The 18297-nt window shown below is 40.6% G+C and overlaps 1 protein-coding gene across 1 annotated transcript in view; it reads left to right on the forward strand.

Annotated features, from left to right (window-relative positions):
- The first annotated feature begins 8097 nt into the window (after window positions 1–8097).
- gabrr2a (gamma-aminobutyric acid type A receptor subunit rho2a) overlaps window positions 8098–18297 on the forward strand; it is a 72500-nt gene continuing 62300 nt past the window's right edge. Inside the window, exons 1-2 of the mRNA XM_042500606.2 lie at window positions 8098–8512; window positions 12118–12224. Of these exons, the coding sequence (XP_042356540.2) occupies window positions 8124–8512; window positions 12118–12224 (496 nt within the window). The 5' untranslated portion in view covers window positions 8098–8123. The remainder of the gene's footprint in view (window positions 8513–12117; window positions 12225–18297) is intronic.

The following is an 18297-nucleotide window of genomic DNA, read 5'->3' on the forward strand; positions in this document are numbered from 1 at the left end:
TCAATAGAAGTTTGGTCACAGTCACATACTGTATGGATGTGTTTTGTCAGAGGGCAAAAGTTTGAAGATTTTGCCTGAATGTGCAATGTTGGCCGACTAATGCCTGCTGAGAGCTGCACTTAATATTTAGAGTGGATTCACTCAGTAAATAAGCTCATAAAACACATGACTCAGCTCTATTTTGACTACTTCTGTCTGTTTGGTGCTCCCCTGTGTGGCCCTCGACTGATGAGCACAACATGTGTTATGGTTTCTTTAAACTCCTGAATGTGATGGCCCCTGACCCTGTCAGTGCTCCTCCTGCCATCTCTTGTGTTTCTCTTTACAGATTGGCTGCAGGTAGAGATGGGCGGAGCCACGGACTTGATCATTTCCTCCTGGACTGTTTTTAGGCTGGCTCCTCATTCTGTCTTTCTCTCTGTCACCATCTACCCTTTTGGTTTGGTTTCCTTATTTGTTTTGCATGAACAACACCACCACATCATATTTGAGTAAGTTTCAAGTAAAATGTTGTTTAAACTGCATTAGTCATGGAATCTCCCTCTTTCTCAAATTCACTGAGCCTGGGCTGTCACATAGGTTATCATGTAAGTCGTTGAATATTTAAACACTGAAAAAATAAATTGAATTTTGATGCATGTAATGTCTTTAAATTTATTAATTTTTCTCTCTTTAAATTTAAAGAGAGAGGAAATAAAAAAGGGGGGGCGGATCAGATCTTTAGTCTTCAAATGTAGAGTTGTATGAGCCGCAGTTTACCAGCCGCATCCAAAAAGGAGGCTGTTTGGTCACATCCCATGCTGAAGGCACCTTCTTCTTCTCCATCTTCTCCTCATTCTTTTTAAGGAAGTAATAGAAACAAACATAACATATCAGTACAGCGGTACAAATAAATATCTACAGTTCGACAAAAACATAACCGGAAGATGTTTTCATGTCAAAAACAACTGGACTTGTTTGGCCTTGAAAAACTTCATCACCTCACAACTCACAGGAAAGAAGTTCAAAGGTGATGAAGCCTCTTGGATGAAAACATCCACAAGAACAAACAAGTCCAGCTGAGACAGATCATCGGGAGTCTTCCATAGTGTCTCTGTCGGTCTGTAACATCTGACATCTTATCTGGTCAGATGTGGTCTCATCTATTCTTGTGTACTTTTAAAATAGTCTCACTGATTAGAGTTTTCCTGTTAATGCTTCCATACCTTTGAGAAGATATTTCTGAAGAAGCGGGAGAAGCGGTTGCTCCTCTTGGTCTTGGTCTTATCAGCGTCAACGTTGGTATTACTGAGACGCTCAGAGTCAGACTGAAGTGTGACCTCAGCAACCTGATGATCTGGTGGACTCAAGCAAGTAGAAGATGGAGATGAAACATCCCTGGTGTCTTCTGGTGTCTGATCCTCGTCAGTGCTGGCTGACTTGACAGCATCCAAATGTACAAGTGGAGCTGGGTGAATCCTGTTCCTCCACTGTCCACTGAAACACCTTTTCCACTGCAGCAGTGGGTTCAAGACACGGGGCCCTTGTGTCAGGACAGCCTCAGTGGGCTCTGGTGTCCTGACAGCCTCAGTGGGCTCTGGTGTCCTGACAGCCTTGGTGGGCTCTGGTGTCTGGACAGCCTTGGTGGGCTCTGGTGTCTGGAGAGCCTTAGTGGGCTCTGGTGTCCCGACATCCTCAGTGGGCTCTGGTGTCCCGGCAGCCTTGATAGGCTCTGGTGTCTGGACAGCCTCGGTGAGCTCTGGTGTCCCGGCAGCCTTGATAGGCTCTGGTGTCTGGACAGCCTTGATAGGCTCTGGTGTCTGGACAGCCTTGGTGGGCTCTGGTGTCACGACAGCCTCGGTGGGCTCTGGTGTCCCGACATCCTCAGTGGGCTCTGGTGTCCCGGCAGCCTTAATAGGCTCTGGTGTCTGGACAGCCTTGGTGGGCTCTGGTGTCTGGACAGCCTTGGTGGGCTCTGGTGTCACGACAGCCTCGGTGGGCTCTGGTGTCCCGGCAGCCTCAGTGGGCTCTAGTGTTTGGACAGCCTCAGTGGGCTCTGGTGTCCTGGCAGCCTCGGAGGGCTCTGGTGTCTGGACATCCTCGGTGGGTTCTGGTGTCCAGGCAGCCTCGGTGGGCTCTGGTGTTTGTACATCCTCAGTGGGCTCTGGTGTCCAGGTAGCCTCGGTGGACTCCGACGTCTTGACATCCTCATAATCCACCTGGAGGTTGGTGAAGGATGAAGAGGCACAGGAGGCAGGTCTTGCAACAGTCTGGACTTCCTCTTCCTCTCCAAAATCATCTGCCTCTGTCTCCAGGTTCTCTGGATACAAGTAGCTTTGGCAGACGTTTGCCATCACCTCATCAATATTCAGTTTAAATGGTGTGATCGCCTCTGAGATCTCTGAGTCAGAAGAGGCCGGATGGAGCGCAGGATAGGCGTCTTCTTCATCCTCCAAAAGATCATAACCTTGCATCAGCTCATCAATAAAATCAGCCTCGGTGGGCTCTGATGTCTGGACAGCCTCGGTGGGCTCTGGTGTCCAGGCAGCCTCGGTGGACTCCGACGTCTTGACATCCTCATAATCCACCTGGAGGTTGGTGTAGGAGGCAGGTCTTGCAACGGTCTGGACTTCCTCTTCTTTCTCAAAATCATCTGCCTCTGTCTCCAGGTTCTCTGGATACAAGTAGCTTTGGCAGACGTTTGCGATCACCTCATCAATATTCAGTTCAAATGGTGTGATCGCCTCTGAGATCGCAGAGTCAGGAGAGGGACACCTGCTGTCCTCGCTGATGGCCGATTGGAGCCTGGGGAAGGTGTCCTCTTCGTCCTCCAGAAGATCATACAATTGCAACAGCTCATCAGTATAATCAAGATTCTCATCAATGTCCTCTGAGATAGGGATGTTGTCAGTCTCAGAGAACTCCGAGATCATGGAGAATGCAGGAGAGCTGGGGATTTCATCCATGTTCTCTGCTTCTTTGTCCATGTTACTTGAGTCAGAAATCTAGTGAAGAAACATAAACATTGGGGAAATGTAAGCTTTGCGAAAGAGTGTTTGGAAACACAACAAGTAGAGCTATACATGCTTTTTACGTCTTGTATTGAGAATTTCAACACAAATTTTGTAAAAAGTGTGGATATCACTGTAACTGACATCACGTGGAACAAGATATTATCTTGTGCACACACAAAAACTAAGTTGTTCCCACAACAAAAAAAATAAATCACCTTTCAGGAATTTAGGAATCAAACATTAGTTCTTCATATTGCTTTACAGAACAATACATGTTCTTATTTATCCCTTTTGTGACTGACAGTTATAAGATTAGTTTTTATAACGTGTTAACGCTGCAAACAAAGCCATGATGATTTGTCATAGTTCTGTTCATGACTCTCACAATTTTGCTGATAGAAACTTTTGAATTATTGATGTTTGCATCCCTGTGCTTCTTTCCAGTCTTTCAATTTCTACTTTTTAAAATTTTTGTTGTGCTAGTAGATGTGCTATCCCTAATTCTCAATTATACCATATGTCATATGTGATACATTCACATAATGGATACATGAGACTGAGTAGTCTGACACAATTCTTGCATGTAAGCAATTTACTCATAAGCAGATGTGATATTTGGATACATGAAAACATACATATCACATGTTTTTGTGGCTGCATACATTTTAAATTGCTTGCATGCATTCTCAATAAGTGCATTGAATTCACTTGCTATAAAATTTGAAACAGGGTATTATCTGAAAAACCTCAATTACAAGCCTCTCTCTTTACCACAAAAAACAGCCATAAGTTTAAACAATAAAAACAGTTGGATTTTAGGAGGGAAATGCTTTTCTCTTAATGTGTGAATTAACTGAAGATATTTAAATCACTATGCCATAAAATATGTCGCTCAACTCTTGTTCTTTCATATAAAATATGCCTTACACCAACAAAACGTATCTGTTTTTTGCTATTTTTTTGGTTGTTGACTTTTCATCTTGTTTCTGTGTAAATCTGAATAGATACTACCGATCCTCTACCTCACACTAAAACTCACTCACTGGTGCTGTTTCACTAAAAAACTTCACTATCACCCTTTAAATATGTTTATTGAATTGTGCAAATTAATTTCTAAACTCTGAACCAATTTAGTGCTTAATCTTTGGTGAAGTGCATTCACTTACCAGTCTGTTTTCAGACGTTTTCAGATGAGCTGGGTTGCTCTGAGCTTTCTGTAAATCAGGTTTACTCAGTAAAAGTGGTTTGCTTTCCTCTCGTGGAAAAATGTTCATATGTTAGTGCAGATAATCTCCGTGCTGTGTTCAGTGTGGATGCCAAGTCTGTACTGAGCTGGTAGAATCGATGGATGGAAGAAAGTAAGGTCTCGGAATTCTCAGTGTTCTGGAACTTCTGTCACCATTCTCATCCTTATTTGTTTAAGTGTGTGTGTGTGTGTGTATGCGTGTGTGTATGTGTGTGTGTGTGTGTGTGTGTGTGTGCGTGTGTGTGTGTGTGTGTGTGTTGAAGGTCTTTTGCTGTTAAGAGCTGAGGTGTCATTGTGTCATCTACATGCAAACACTCACATATCAGCCATCACTGCGTTGAGCGTACCCAAAAGTTCTTCCAGGCCAGCGCAGCTAAGGAGGCTAAAAAGAGCTCACCCAAAGAGCACCTGAACGTACCTTGTACCTTTTACTTCTAGTACATTTTGCTGCAACCCTCCAACACTTCAGTTACATTGCACGTGTCATACCCGGTAGCTCCCATGGGGTTAAAGAACGTGTCTCAGGCTATGATTATAACCTACTTTAATAATACATTTCAGTTTGTTATTGCCAAGTTTGGCGATCTTGTACTGTCTGTCTTTTGTCCCCTGTGGGCTGGTCAAAACAGAGATGAAAACTTCAGGCAGATGCAGGCAGATGAAAACTACCTGAAGCTGTGTACACATGATCAGCAGTAGAATCACTTTGCTCTGACTTTGACCTTTTTTAATCACTGGGTTTAGAGCAATTGGGCAATGTGCAATGTATTCATTTTTATAGCTCTCCGATGTGCTGAATGATCTCAACTTTAACCGTCTTTATTGCTGACCTTTTGAAGAGCATAGAGAAAAGTTTAGAGAAATAAATTTTTTCCACAGATGAAATATCCATTGAATTTTTAAAAAAGAAAGACTGGTGTTAATCTATATTTTAAAAATTGTCATCAAATCCCTTGACCAAACAAAACCAATAGTGTGGTAGCCCATCTCTCACTACTGTCTGATGTCCCTATCAAGAAATACCATGGGCTGAACGAGGAGCTAGAGAAGGTGTGGAAGGTGAAGGCAGCGGTGGTACCAGTGGTTGTCAGAGCAGTCGGGGCAGAAGTGGTCCATCTTCAAGTTTCGGTTAGGGAGGCAGACACCGTTTCCACTTTTAAGGGTAGACTTAAGACCTTCCTCTTCGATAAAGTTTATAATTACACTGTAAAGCCCTCTGATGCAAACCATGTTTTGTGATAATGGGCTCTACAAATAAAATTGACTTGACTTGACTCCAACAGATACCAGGAGCAACATCTGAGATCGCAGTCCAGAAATGTGCAGTCCTAGGAACAGCTAAGATACTGCACAGAACCCTCAAGCTCCCAGGCCTCTAGTAAAGGACCCGAGCTTAAAGGAAGAGAATCCGCCCAAAGGAGATATATATAATTGAGCCAAAATTGTAAAACATCAAGTCTCTTTAACTGCCGTTGCCTGTACTGTTTTAATTGTATACACATTTTGGTGAATCTGCAAATAGTGATTTAATTTCAACCAAGAATTTTTGCAAATGGACAAAAGATTCTGAAAAACATTTCACTATCATAGTTTCCAAAATCAAGACAATCTTTTTATTATTATATTGAGCCAGAATTTTAGCTCTGGTATACACCTTAAGTGTGCTGTAACAATACTTGACAGTCTCTACTCAATGCAACTCATGTGTAACACAGCCTTTTCGAATAAGGCTGGTTTTAATCTGTTTTCTTTACTTATTCTCAACACATCATTTCATCAAAACACAAATGTGCTGCGTATGAAATTTTGAGTGATGTGAGGCCACTTTAACTGGATTTGCTTTTACTGTGTTTTAATTTCAACACATTTCGGTGAAAGTGGAAGGAGTTTCACATTTTGAAATGAATCATTTTTTATAAATGGATAAAAGATTCTGAAACAAATTCACTATCACAGTCTTCAAAGGTAACATAGTCTTTTTATGATTATATTGAGAACGCCTCAAGTGTGCTGCAACAATATGCCCACACTTGACAATCTCTTCTCAGCCCTACTTATGTTTAACATACCCATGGAGAATAACTCTCATTTTAGTCTGTTTCCTTTACTTATTCTCAACACATCATATCATAGAGAAAACAGAAATGTTTTGTGTATGGGATTTGTGATGTGACTTTAACTGCCTTTGCTTTTACTATGTTTAAATGTCAACACATTTCTGTGAAACTGGGTGGATTTCATTATTTCCGATCAAGAAAACTTTTAATGGACGCATAAAAGATGTTGAAAAACATTTCACTGTCATAGTTTCCAAAGGTAAGACAAACTAATTTTTATTATTATTTTTGAGCCAAAATTGTAAGTTTGGGTAGAAACCTCAAGTGTGCAGCAACAACCTGCCCACTCTTAACAATCTCTACTTAATACAGCATACATTTAACAAACCTTCTCAAAACAAGGTTGGTTTTACTCTGTTTTGTTTTACTTATTCTCAAAGTATTAAGTCATTAAGAAAGAAGAAATGGACTGCATATCAGATTTCCAATGATATGAAACATCTGTTTGTTTTTACTTTACTATACTTTACTTTTTGTAACTGTCAACACATTTTAATAAAACTGGACTGAGTTACAGATCTCACCTTTTAATCGCACGCCTCAGAATTGTCTAAGGTAAGGTAATACTTTTTTTCTGATTGACCAAAGCATGGTTTGTACCCTTGGACTGATTAGGTCTTCTAGTTTCATTTGATACCAGTATCATATTAAGCTTTAAAACTCAACCTGGTACAGCCTCTCAAGGACTGGAGTGTTGGCCAGTAATTAACACAAAAAAACACAATGTATGGACAGTTAATGCATCACAACTAATGTGTCAACCTAGGTGTCACCAAGACGGGTCAGCCTACCCTGATGCCAGCTCTCCTTTCTCTCTATGTCCAGTGCTTTTAGTTTCATTTCTCCCCTCTGGTCTCATTGGCCACTCGATATATGCCATTGGTGGGGATCCTCTTGCGGTCTGTTGCATTTAGTCCAAACTTCACACAACTTATCCCAATGTTGATAAGTGCTTCTCTATCATATAAAAGCTGTGTTTCAGCAGAAGGGGCCCTGGAGTTGTATAAATAGAAAAATATAGCAAAATATAACAAAAAAAACTAGCAAGATTTTTAGGAGCTACTGACTGCTGCATCTACATGCGCCACTGATGTCATAAGGCGTAATTAGTGTATTTCTAGCACATAGACAGCCTAGTTTTATGAAAAGACCATCTTTTCACAGAGTAAATACTATGAAGTAAATGACTGTTAATAAATACATAGATTATTTTTTCATTGGAGTGTAAATTCTACAAAATTGGTAAAATGTGGTTAATAGTACTACATTGACTGCTTTTAATGTGATACACATTGACTTCATTGATGTATTTAATGCTTAGCAATGTCAAACATGCACCCACAGACATTAATGCATTGACAGTTGTGGAGATGCTTTGCAATTCGTATATTTACCCTTCAAGGACACTGTTACTGAGAAGAAGAGAATCAAACCAAACAGCAGCCATCATCACATGTTGTGGGAACAAGTCAAAACACCGATTCAGAAATGGTTGATGATTTTGCTCAGGGCCATAGAAAATGCTTGTTCCGGCCGTTAAAACGGGGGTTGCTTTTAAACTGCTCTGCCATGTCCCTGAGCTGAGTGAAACGTGATTCCTATGATGAGGTTTTTATTTACAAGAGGGAGGAATAATCTGCCTCTCTTGTTGTGTCATGCCAGGCTGCAAATAATCCCTCTGTGTGTGTGTGTGTGTGTGTGTGAGAGAGAGAGAGAGAGAGAGAGAGAGAGAGAGGGAGATTTCCCCTCGGAGCATGTAGGCTACAGATGTTCAGCCCCCTCTCTGCCGCTCTCTCTCTCCGACTCTCTCTCTCTCTCCCCCTCTCACTCTCTCGTGAGGATAAGTGCAGACCGTGTACAGCATCGCACACAACCACTTTCCTCTCCTGCAGGCTCGCGCGGCAGACGCTGATGCCATGGCCGAGGACGCGTCCATCCTCCGCTGAGAACCATGCGCTGCCGGCTGAGCCCTGCTGGAATGAACCGACTGAAAGGAGATTTCAAGCGACTCACCTGTGGATTTGCGCCATCAAGATGCCTTATTTGACCAAACCTCTGATTTTACTTTTATGTCTGGTTATTACCGGTGAATGCCGTAAGCACGGCCACCGGGTGCGAAGATGGACTGGCACCGTGGAGACCCAAAAGCATGGAACGTAAGTCAGAATAAATACAAAATAAACACGTGTTGATGTGGAGAGCTGTGCAGCATAAAAAAGTGATCCAACTTAATTGTCATTATCACAAAATGTGTCACTTTGTATATTTGCATATAACGACTAATTTATGTAGAAATTGTTAAACTGGGTTCTATACAATGATGACTTTAAGAAGCTTGAGTGAAATGGAGCTCAAGGATGTCTTGCCATATCATTTAGAATGTTTTACATTTTCCTCTATAACAAATAATCATAAAATGACCACTTACAAAAAGAAACAAGTTAACAGAAGGTTCTTAATGAGAAATCACCTGCACAGTGTTCAAAATCTATTAGTATGTTTGGTGAAAGGTATGTTTTATCAAAATGTGAAAAGCACGGGGTCAGTTTGCTGATACCTAATTGAATTTCTCTGAGCAGTATTATTTCAGTTGTAAAAGAATGTTTTCTTTACTGGTTTGGTACAAAGCGACCGTTCAAGTCTGAACTTTGTGCACTGCATAAATTAGGTGTGTCAGCAGTGGAGCTCTCTCGCTTTGTTCAGAACATCTTGTTGAAAGGCATGCAACAGTTTGCATATGGTAACGCTTAGAAACAAGATTGTCAAGAAATGCATTGAAGATCAGAGAAAATCATGACAATCATTAAAACAAAATGAATTGGCAAAATGAGGCAAATTAAATACCAGTGACTGCATTTTGCCCACTGAATGTGACTCAGGGCATTGCTGTAAAAGCGCTCAATGCTCAGTCAGTTTTCCCTGAACGAACAATGGTTTGATGATTTTAGATGGTTGGACTGCAGTTCTATCAAATGGTGGTTATGCTGCCTTCAAGACACTAACCAGCTCACAAGGAGAACTTTGGGGTTCAGAAGGACACTTTGACATACAGCTGGACACATACGATCTGTCATTTATGCAAATGCATAAAACAACCAGCTCTCATGTTTAGCAGACAAAGACCTCTTGTGGCTGTGTAAATTATGACATTGACACTGGCATAGAGCCTCTAAACCTTGAAGGGTGAAGACAAGGGAGGAGTCAACTAAGGACTCTGTTTAGCGTTGGAGAGCACTGTGCCTCTACCACCAGTAAGCTTTGGTTCTTCCTTCCCTTAAAATCTTATCCTATAGAGTTTTTCTTTGAATATGAATCATATTGCCATATGTTGTAACAGCATTTGGGGGCACCCATTCATTCACTCATTCATTCATTCATGCAGTGTGAAGCATAGTGGCATCATCGGAAAATAAAAAGCAGTGTAAAAGCATTCAAATGCAAAAACATTTCAGCCATCGCAATCTTTGGTTCTTTGGAGCCACAATTGACCATATTTGGACCTGAGGGAGCGGAGGGGTGGAGGAGCGAGGGGTGGATATGACTGAAAACTGGAGGACACCATCTGCAGACAGCCTGTCATTCACAGAGGAAGCTGTTTTAATCAAAGGCAACCTCATGCCTTAATAAAGTATAAATGGGTGAGTTATAAAAAAAAAATCATACTCTGTGCATTTGTCGTGAACAGGGGAACTAGCTATACAGACCAAAATCATTTCTGTGCCTGGCTGTAAACATTTTTATTTCTGCTGTGAAGTTAAGAATTTTGACATGGGGATTGACTTGCTAATGGAGGCAGCCTCTTAATGGCTACTAACTACTTTATTGGTTTAACTTGGTTTAACTTTAATTTTTCAGCACCTGGTGTTGCCATTTGCCGAAAGACATTTTTATGCTTAGTTTGGAAGACTCGTTGTAGTATTAGGAGCATTTTGGAATAAGAGAGATTGTCTTTACAATCTGTATTATTCTTTCAGCAAATGCAGCAAAATTGCAGTCACAAAACTTATAGGTGTGTACATTAGATCAGTAGGCATTATTACAAGACAGTCTCTAGTTTATGGATGAGTTCAGTATCAGCATTTGTACAATTTTACAGATAGGCCTACTTTAATTAAAACAGTTTTCTCAATATGTTAAATGAATCGAAATAGTTGGAATCAAAGACAGATATAAAGATAGACGATATGACAGCTCTCCAAAAGTGTAACTTTTCAATCTGGAGCGCCCCCTGGTGTCTGAATGCAGTAAAGGTCATAAAGCCCGCTCCTCCATGTTAGTGAGTATTCATAGGCCAAACTATAAACTCAAAAGGTGATACATGATAAGTACAGTTTTAATGAGTTATTAAATTGCAATAAAAGGCCAATCCATGCACTCTCATTCAATGGAGCTGCTTTGATTGGTCAGATGGGTTTTTCTGTGGGAACTCCCCAACCGCGGATATCGCTACTGCGCAGGCTCCGGCTCTCAATAATATCACCCTCACAAGATGGCAATGCCCATGTCTCAGATGTTTTAACCTCACTCCAGCAATGGGGGGGTGAGTGGGGGCGTGTTGAATATGTTTCTTCCAAAAAATTGTTTTATATAAACATCATGGCTTGGAGACAGCTTTGGACTTTCCATGAGAGACAGCTGTTTGCCTTCGCCTCCCACAGTTGAATCTAACCAAACTATTGCAATCAGATCATAAAATGGTCATAAGTCATAATTATTATAGTTTGTACAAACAATGTTGTCCTTCTGACAGAAAATGTATAGAGGTGTTGTTCTGGAGGGCAGCTTCAAACAGCATACTTTGCAGGACTTATATTTCAACATAACAGTTACTTCTTGAACTTGACTTGGCTCATGGGTTACTTCACAGTGTTAGAGTATTAGAGGCATTGTGAAAGCAATTCACAAAAATTCTTACAGAGTATAACAACAGCTTTAGCACAAGTAACCACTGATTAAACTGATATCTGTTTCAAATCAATGTCAAGCTTCAATCCAGAATGTGTGCGAGACTAAAACCCTCGGACACTTTGTGCTCAAGCAAAGCAAGCGGCAGTGACTCACTTTGACTTCTGACTGGAGGAACCCGAAAGATATGTTATTTCCACTATTTCAGAGATTAAGTTTAAAAGTTTATCCAGAAAAATTAGGAATTTCAGAGTCAGGTGCACAAACTGTGTTGCATATATAAACCTGAAATGGACACGAAGGCAGAGAGGGCGCTGCATTTATCTCTGTTCGCTGGTAGAGAAAACGTAGCTGTCTGTCACCGCTTTGTCAAAGCCACACCATGTCAAGCTCATTTGTCCTCAGAGGTGATTTAACATAGCATGTGGTCCAAACAGCTCCACAAGCATCACTGTTAGACACACTGACAATTATCACAGCTCGACTTTCAATTCAACCAAGGGCACAATTTCAGGAATGACATGTCCGCAGTCAGAGTAAGTGCTTTGCTTGATCACAGGGTTTGATCTCAACATTTCTATGATTCATTTGCATTTCCCTTGCCATGATGCAATGAGTAGTTTCTGTTTGAGCTTTCACCTGCAGACATTTTGCGTGTGGACTTTTAGAAGTTTGGATTGCAGATGTCTCAAAGATGAGAAAAAAAGAGGTCATAAATAAATTATCTTGGTCTCAGTTGTCACAGGAGATTGAATCAGTATTCTCCAGGAGTGGTGTGTTGCTTTTTTTCTCTTCAAAACCTAACCCCAGTGTACCTGTTGCGTACCCTCTAACAGCGAATGTCATCTTCCTCTAGCTCCTTGCCAAAGAAGCCTCCAGATGTTACCAAGTCTCGCAAAACAAAGACAGAGCATCTGCTCAAAGTGGATGATCATGACTTCACCATGAGGCCAGCATTCGGAGGTAGGTGTGAAATGTTCTCCTGCCCTTGTTTATGTATTATTTTTGGCCTAATCTCACTGAAATATATGAAAGGACCACAACCTTTTAACACAACATTACATGGTGTGACAGGGTCAGGTTTAGGCACCAAAACTACTTCTTTGGGTTGAAAAAAGATTGTGTTTTCATTTCAAAGAACTAACTTATGTACAGGACATAAGTACATTAAGTGATTTAAATAAGTCACATAACATGACATAACCAAGTGAAGGACGCAAGTATGTAATCTGAAAAGAAGTCAGTATGAGGCAGCTGTGGCTCAGAGGTAGAGTGGGTCGTCCTCTAATCGGAAGGTCAGCGGCTCCTCCGGGCAACATGTTGAAGTATCCTTTGGCTAGATACTGAACCCCAAATTGCTCCCGATGCTGCGTCAGAGTATGCATGCGTATGAATGGTTACTACCTAGTAGGTGGCACCTTGTACGGTGTCCTCGGGCACCACTGTATGTATGAGTGTGTGAATGGGTGAATGTGACATGTCCTGTAAAGGTTTGAATGGTCAAAAAAACTAGAAAGGGGCAATACAAGCACAGTCAATTTACCATTTACTTTCAGGACACTGTTAGGACACAAACAGCAGTCTCCTGGGTGAAAGTCCAGTTGTTTTTTTTGGCCATTCACCATCCCAACCTCCTCCGTAAATAGATTTTTCTCACTTTTTATACTACCTATGGGGTCTAAACATGAACCACTGCACATTGTGTGATGCTGTTGAACCAGAGGATTTGTGGGTCCACCAAAACTAAAGATCCTAATAGGCTTTCTATTAGTATTGTTTGCAAGGCACTGCCACATACTTTTAATAAAAAGGCACCAGGTAATATGGTATTATGAGGTCATATTTAATTCACTTATTTTTGTGATACCAGGTTGATCACTTTCTTGTTGTGTATATATACAAGTGTTTGTGATCACATGAACACAAACTCATGGTCCACTTATAATTTTTCCTCCTGAGCTTTTAACCACATCTCATTTTCTTAACTGATGACCTGTATACTCCATTCACTGATGAGTTCCACAAGCAGTGGCGGCTGGTGATAAAAAATTTTGGGGGGGCGCACTGGGGAGTGGGGATTACAACACAACTATAAACTCTACTTGAACATAAATTTTGCTCTCCTCTCCTTCAGGCCAGCAAATTTTTCAATGACTTTCTGATTGAAATCTGTCATTTCACAAACGAGTCTCTTTTCCATGGAGAGCATGCTAATTCTGCCAGAAAACTGTAGCTTCATGCTGTTGTCAAGATGGCTACGGCTACTTTCATGCCGTTTGCATTTTTCAGAGAGATGTTTCAGGTCTCTGACCCCCGTTGTTGTCCACAGAGGTTCAGTGCCAACACTTAAAAAAAGCAAGCAGGGAAAGCAATAAAGAGCATTGCTAACTTCACATCCAGTTAGCCAACTGTGTTTAGCATAACACAGGCAGGAGAGGCCCCGGGTGTAACTCCGCCCACGGTCACTTGCCTGCTGCTGGATTTTTAAATCCGGTTGGTCCGGTCCAAGCTCCTTAATCCGCTTCTTTTCCTCCAGTGAACGCCTCGTGAAATTATTATTTTGTAAAGAAACAACCGAATTTTGTTTTGCTGCCGCCATTGTCTCCTGTCTTGTCGTGACTTGTCCGTTTGCATCCGTATGCGCGGGTCCGTCTGTTGACTGTGTTTGTGACAGATGCGCTCGCGCATCTACGCTGCCAGGGGTGTGACTTTGATTGACAGGTATCATCAATCAATCAGGTTGGATGAACAATGACAGACAACGCGCTGATTCTCACGCGCTGATTCTCACGCGCTGATTCTCCTCCGGGCGCAGAGAGCTGCGCCCGGAGGAGAATCTTTGAGTAACAAATTAGAGACCACCGTGAAGTCACATGGAAGAAAAGTTTAACGACATACATACACACTCATTTGGCCGGCGTCCCTCGCCTTTGAAACATATGTATTTCAGCCTGCACAAAAAACAACTCTGAATAAACCCAATATGGGATGGGAAGAAGGCTTGAAAAATTAAAAGTCAGACACATTTTCTGAGTGCACAGATGTGATAATTACTTTTTATTGCATGATTTATGTGTACTGTGTGTCTATACTTTTTCCTGTAATTTTGATGGGGGCGGCGCCCTAGCGCCCCCTATTGACAAGCCGCCACTGTCCACAAGTGATGTGGTTAAAAGCTCTCGCAACAGCCAGGTAGTTGATGTTGAAGTCAAAGAACAATATTAGACTTTTCAGATTTTCTAAATCTCTTCAGACTCCATCATTCATCAGCTCCTGTACTTTTTTACCGTTTGTGCTAAAAACCTGCAGCTCCATCCTAAATATGAGCTCTAAGCAGCAGGACATGATGAGATTTTGATCAGATATCTCATCCTGAAACAGTTGGGCTCTGATGACACAGCAATGCTTTTTTTCCCATTATAATACAAGCTCAAGACATTCTTTGATATTTTCAAAGATTTCTCTTTCTTTTCATACAGTGAAAACACTGACTATATCTTTAACAAATACATTTGAAACCGATTTATATTTCATTGCTCAGTCAAGAATTGTCCATGTTTTTCCCAGCAGTGGACATTTCCTTACCATGTACCCAACTTAACTTTTGTGTGCTCTGCTTAAGACTCTAGAACTAGACAGACATACTATATTGGTCTTTCATCAGTCAATATTAATTTATTGCGGAAATATATTTTGGCCGATAAGTAACAAGAACGGTCATATTATTGTTATATTATTATTATATTAAATTACATATTGTACACACCAGACAGCCCTGGCATTTTTGTGTTAAATGTCTCCCTCCCTCAGTAAATATCTGAGTCACAGCTTTTAGAGAACTAAATTACATTGATACTGATAGAAAATGTTTGTTAATGCTATGTTTGTTTAAAAATATCATCAGTCAATATACTGTCAATGTATTTTGTATTCGCATTGTAGATTTTTAGAGCTCTCTCATATCAGTACTGGCCTAAAACCAATATTGGTCAGGTTTTAATAGACCCTATAATCTTTCACAATATATAATATATATTTAAAATACAATAAATAATACTCTTCTGAGAAGCTGAGACTTAAAGGGACACTTCTGTGATTTAAAGATTTAGTATTAAAGATTTAGTGGCATCTAAATGTGAGGTTGCTGATTGCATCGGCTAAACATCTGTGTGCCATGCATGTAAGAACTAATGTGGCCGACGTCAAAAACATAAATAAGTGAAAACACAAAAATGCAAATGGCTCTATCGAGAGCCACTGTTAGAGTTGTCCATTCTGGGCTATTGTAGAGCAACATTACAGACTATTTGGAAAAGGATATAAGATATAAACATTCTAATCATTCTAGGTGCATTCTAAGGTGACGGCAACACATCAGTTTGGGCATCGTGTTACGGTGGCTACAAAGACTTTGTCTTTACAGCGTGTGGTTGCTGCGAGCTTCACTGTGTGTCCATGGAGTTTGATCAAGTGATAATGCAGTTGTTTTTACTCGTTTGGAAGCATTGACTATTATTAACTGGTACTAACCTTATTAACTAGATCGTTTTAACTACAGGATGCATTGACCGGAATGACTGATTTCAATGTGAAATGTACAAACACACACAAGGTTGCTGTGCTGCCACAGGTAGAGAAAAAGAAAATGCAGCTGTGTAAAAGAATGTTGAGTAGTGCAATGCCTGTGAGGGCAAGCACAGCTTCTGTCGTCAACCTAACACACATTCAGAGCAGAACTAACAGGCTGACAACAGCAACAAACAGATTGTACAATACAGAACTGAATAAAACAAAACATAGACAGCTGATGTTTCAGGGGTTCTCATTTTGTATAATGTTGTACTGTTGTATATTGTCATTTTAATGGCATTTTAAATATATGCATGGTTGTATGTATGTGTATAAGATATGGTGTGTATGAGTTTAAATCGTGTATCGTGTGTACGATAGGTTTTTATATATATTTATATAAATATATGTATTTTTATTATGTTAAATAATATTTAGATATATTTCTACATTTTATAGTAAATTCAGTTGTTAACTGTGAGCATGAATGTTAATAAGCTCAAATGCACTCTGCTGCGGGCCTGCTGTGGCAGTGGCCCATTTATTTAGGCTGTTAGTTTCAGGTGACTATATGTTAATGAAAACATAGTTATGACTATTAAATTAAATTTTCTGATTCTATATTTTTCATTTCTGCCAAGATATCCATCTAAATCCTACACATGACCTTAAACAATGCACCACAGTTGGGGGACTCACAAGAGATAGATCAAAGTATAGAAGGGCAATTCTGTGCAGCAGCAGCCAAGTTATCCTGACATTTAGTCCCACTTGTGCGCCAAGCTCCAAAAGTGCTAGATCCTACATTTCCCACAATGCATATCAATGTGAATACCGCCCTCTTTCAAACTCCATATCCAGTTTTTAACCCCTATTTTATCTTTTGTAGCCCAGCATGATATTTTTCTTAGACTTGACAATTTTTATTGTCAACTGTCAAATACAGGCAAAATACTTCAAAAAGAAATAGTTAAGTTCTCATTTATCCCTGTGTTTATGTGTGGAACTAGTAGCATCCTGTATGAAGACAGAAATGGGGGCAAAACTAGTATTTGGTTGACCTGTGTGTTTGTGTGTGTGTGTGCGTGCGTGTGTGTGTGACCTGGCTTACCTTGCATGTTAGCACTTCTGTCTGACCTTACGTCTAATAATTGATTGGTCCTTTGTCTTCAGGACCAAACTTAATCACCAGAATAAATGTTGGCATTTACATTTCTGCAAAACCTTAAAATGTGGTTAGGCTGAGGCACAAAAAACATTTGGTTATGATTAGGAAAAGAAAAATGTTTTGCAGCAAGTGTAAAAACATTAGAAAAACATATAAAAGCAAAAACAATATATTACAGAAGCAACATACAGCAACAGTAATTTGTGCACAGGATGACTTGCACCAACTTGAACAGTGGTCTGCAGCTTGGCAGGCATCTCTGAGGTGTCACATCATCCACCCTCCCCTCCACCTCCACATGACAGTTCATAAATCACATTCCTCTAGAAATACAGATATACATAAGAAACATACAATTGTATCCATGGTTTGCAGAAATGTACAATGCCAGCATTCGGCATTCTGGTGACTGGGCTGCCAGAGCCTGATGTGTAGGGCTCTTTGAAGTTATGCCAATTTAAATCACCATCTCAAACCACAAAGCATCTTTACCCTGCACCTGTTCAAAATGAAATTAACAGACATGTTGTTTTTGTTCTGCTGCAGCCCCAGAAAAACTAAATGTAAAGCTTTTTTTCCCAAGCTGACAGCATCAATGTTTCTCCTGGGTTTTTAAGATGAATTTCAGTGGGATATGCTGAAGCATTAAGAAGTTGTTCCCCAAGTTATGAAACACAACTGGCGTCGCTCTGTGTGCCATCTAAAGACAGCAGTTCACAAGATGTTTCACACTCTCGCGTTGAAGCTGCACCTCTTGATATCTTTTTAAGGCGTGAGTTAAATCTAAAGATAGCGGTACTTTATCACAGAAACACTTCAGATAGTAGCTGAAGGCGAGGTCTTTGTTGATAAGCTCAGAAGTGTGTGCCTCTTGTATCTTTTGTGAGCAATCAAATGAATCTCCTAAGACTGCTCAAAACTCCAAACTTGACCAAGCTTTCATTTAGATATTTGGATGCGAAGATACACCCACACCTCTGCTCTACTCTGAAACAGAGCCAGAGAGGAATAAATCTTCTGACTCCTCTTCCTTTTGAAGTTGTACCTTGTTGAGAGCAGAGGATGTAACCTTCATTAAGTGAGATCACTCGTCCCCTGTTAGAGAGATTGCTGCTTCAGAGAAAGGCAGAGCGTGTAGCAAGAGGTCACAGTGGAAATGGGACTAAAAATAGCCCCAGCACAGGCATAAAGTCCCAGCAGAGGATACAAGGCTGCAGTCGCATTAGTATAAAGAGTCTCATACTCTGTCCTGTTTCCCTAGAAAGGGCTGCACCCTCCAGATGTGTTAAAACCCGTAGC

The sequence above is a fragment of the Plectropomus leopardus genome, chromosome 14 (genome assembly GCF_026936395.1).
Source record: "Plectropomus leopardus strain MGB_pleo_1.0 chromosome 14, ASM2693639v1, whole genome shotgun sequence".
Taxonomy (NCBI): Eukaryota; Metazoa; Chordata; class Actinopteri; order Perciformes; family Serranidae; genus Plectropomus; species Plectropomus leopardus.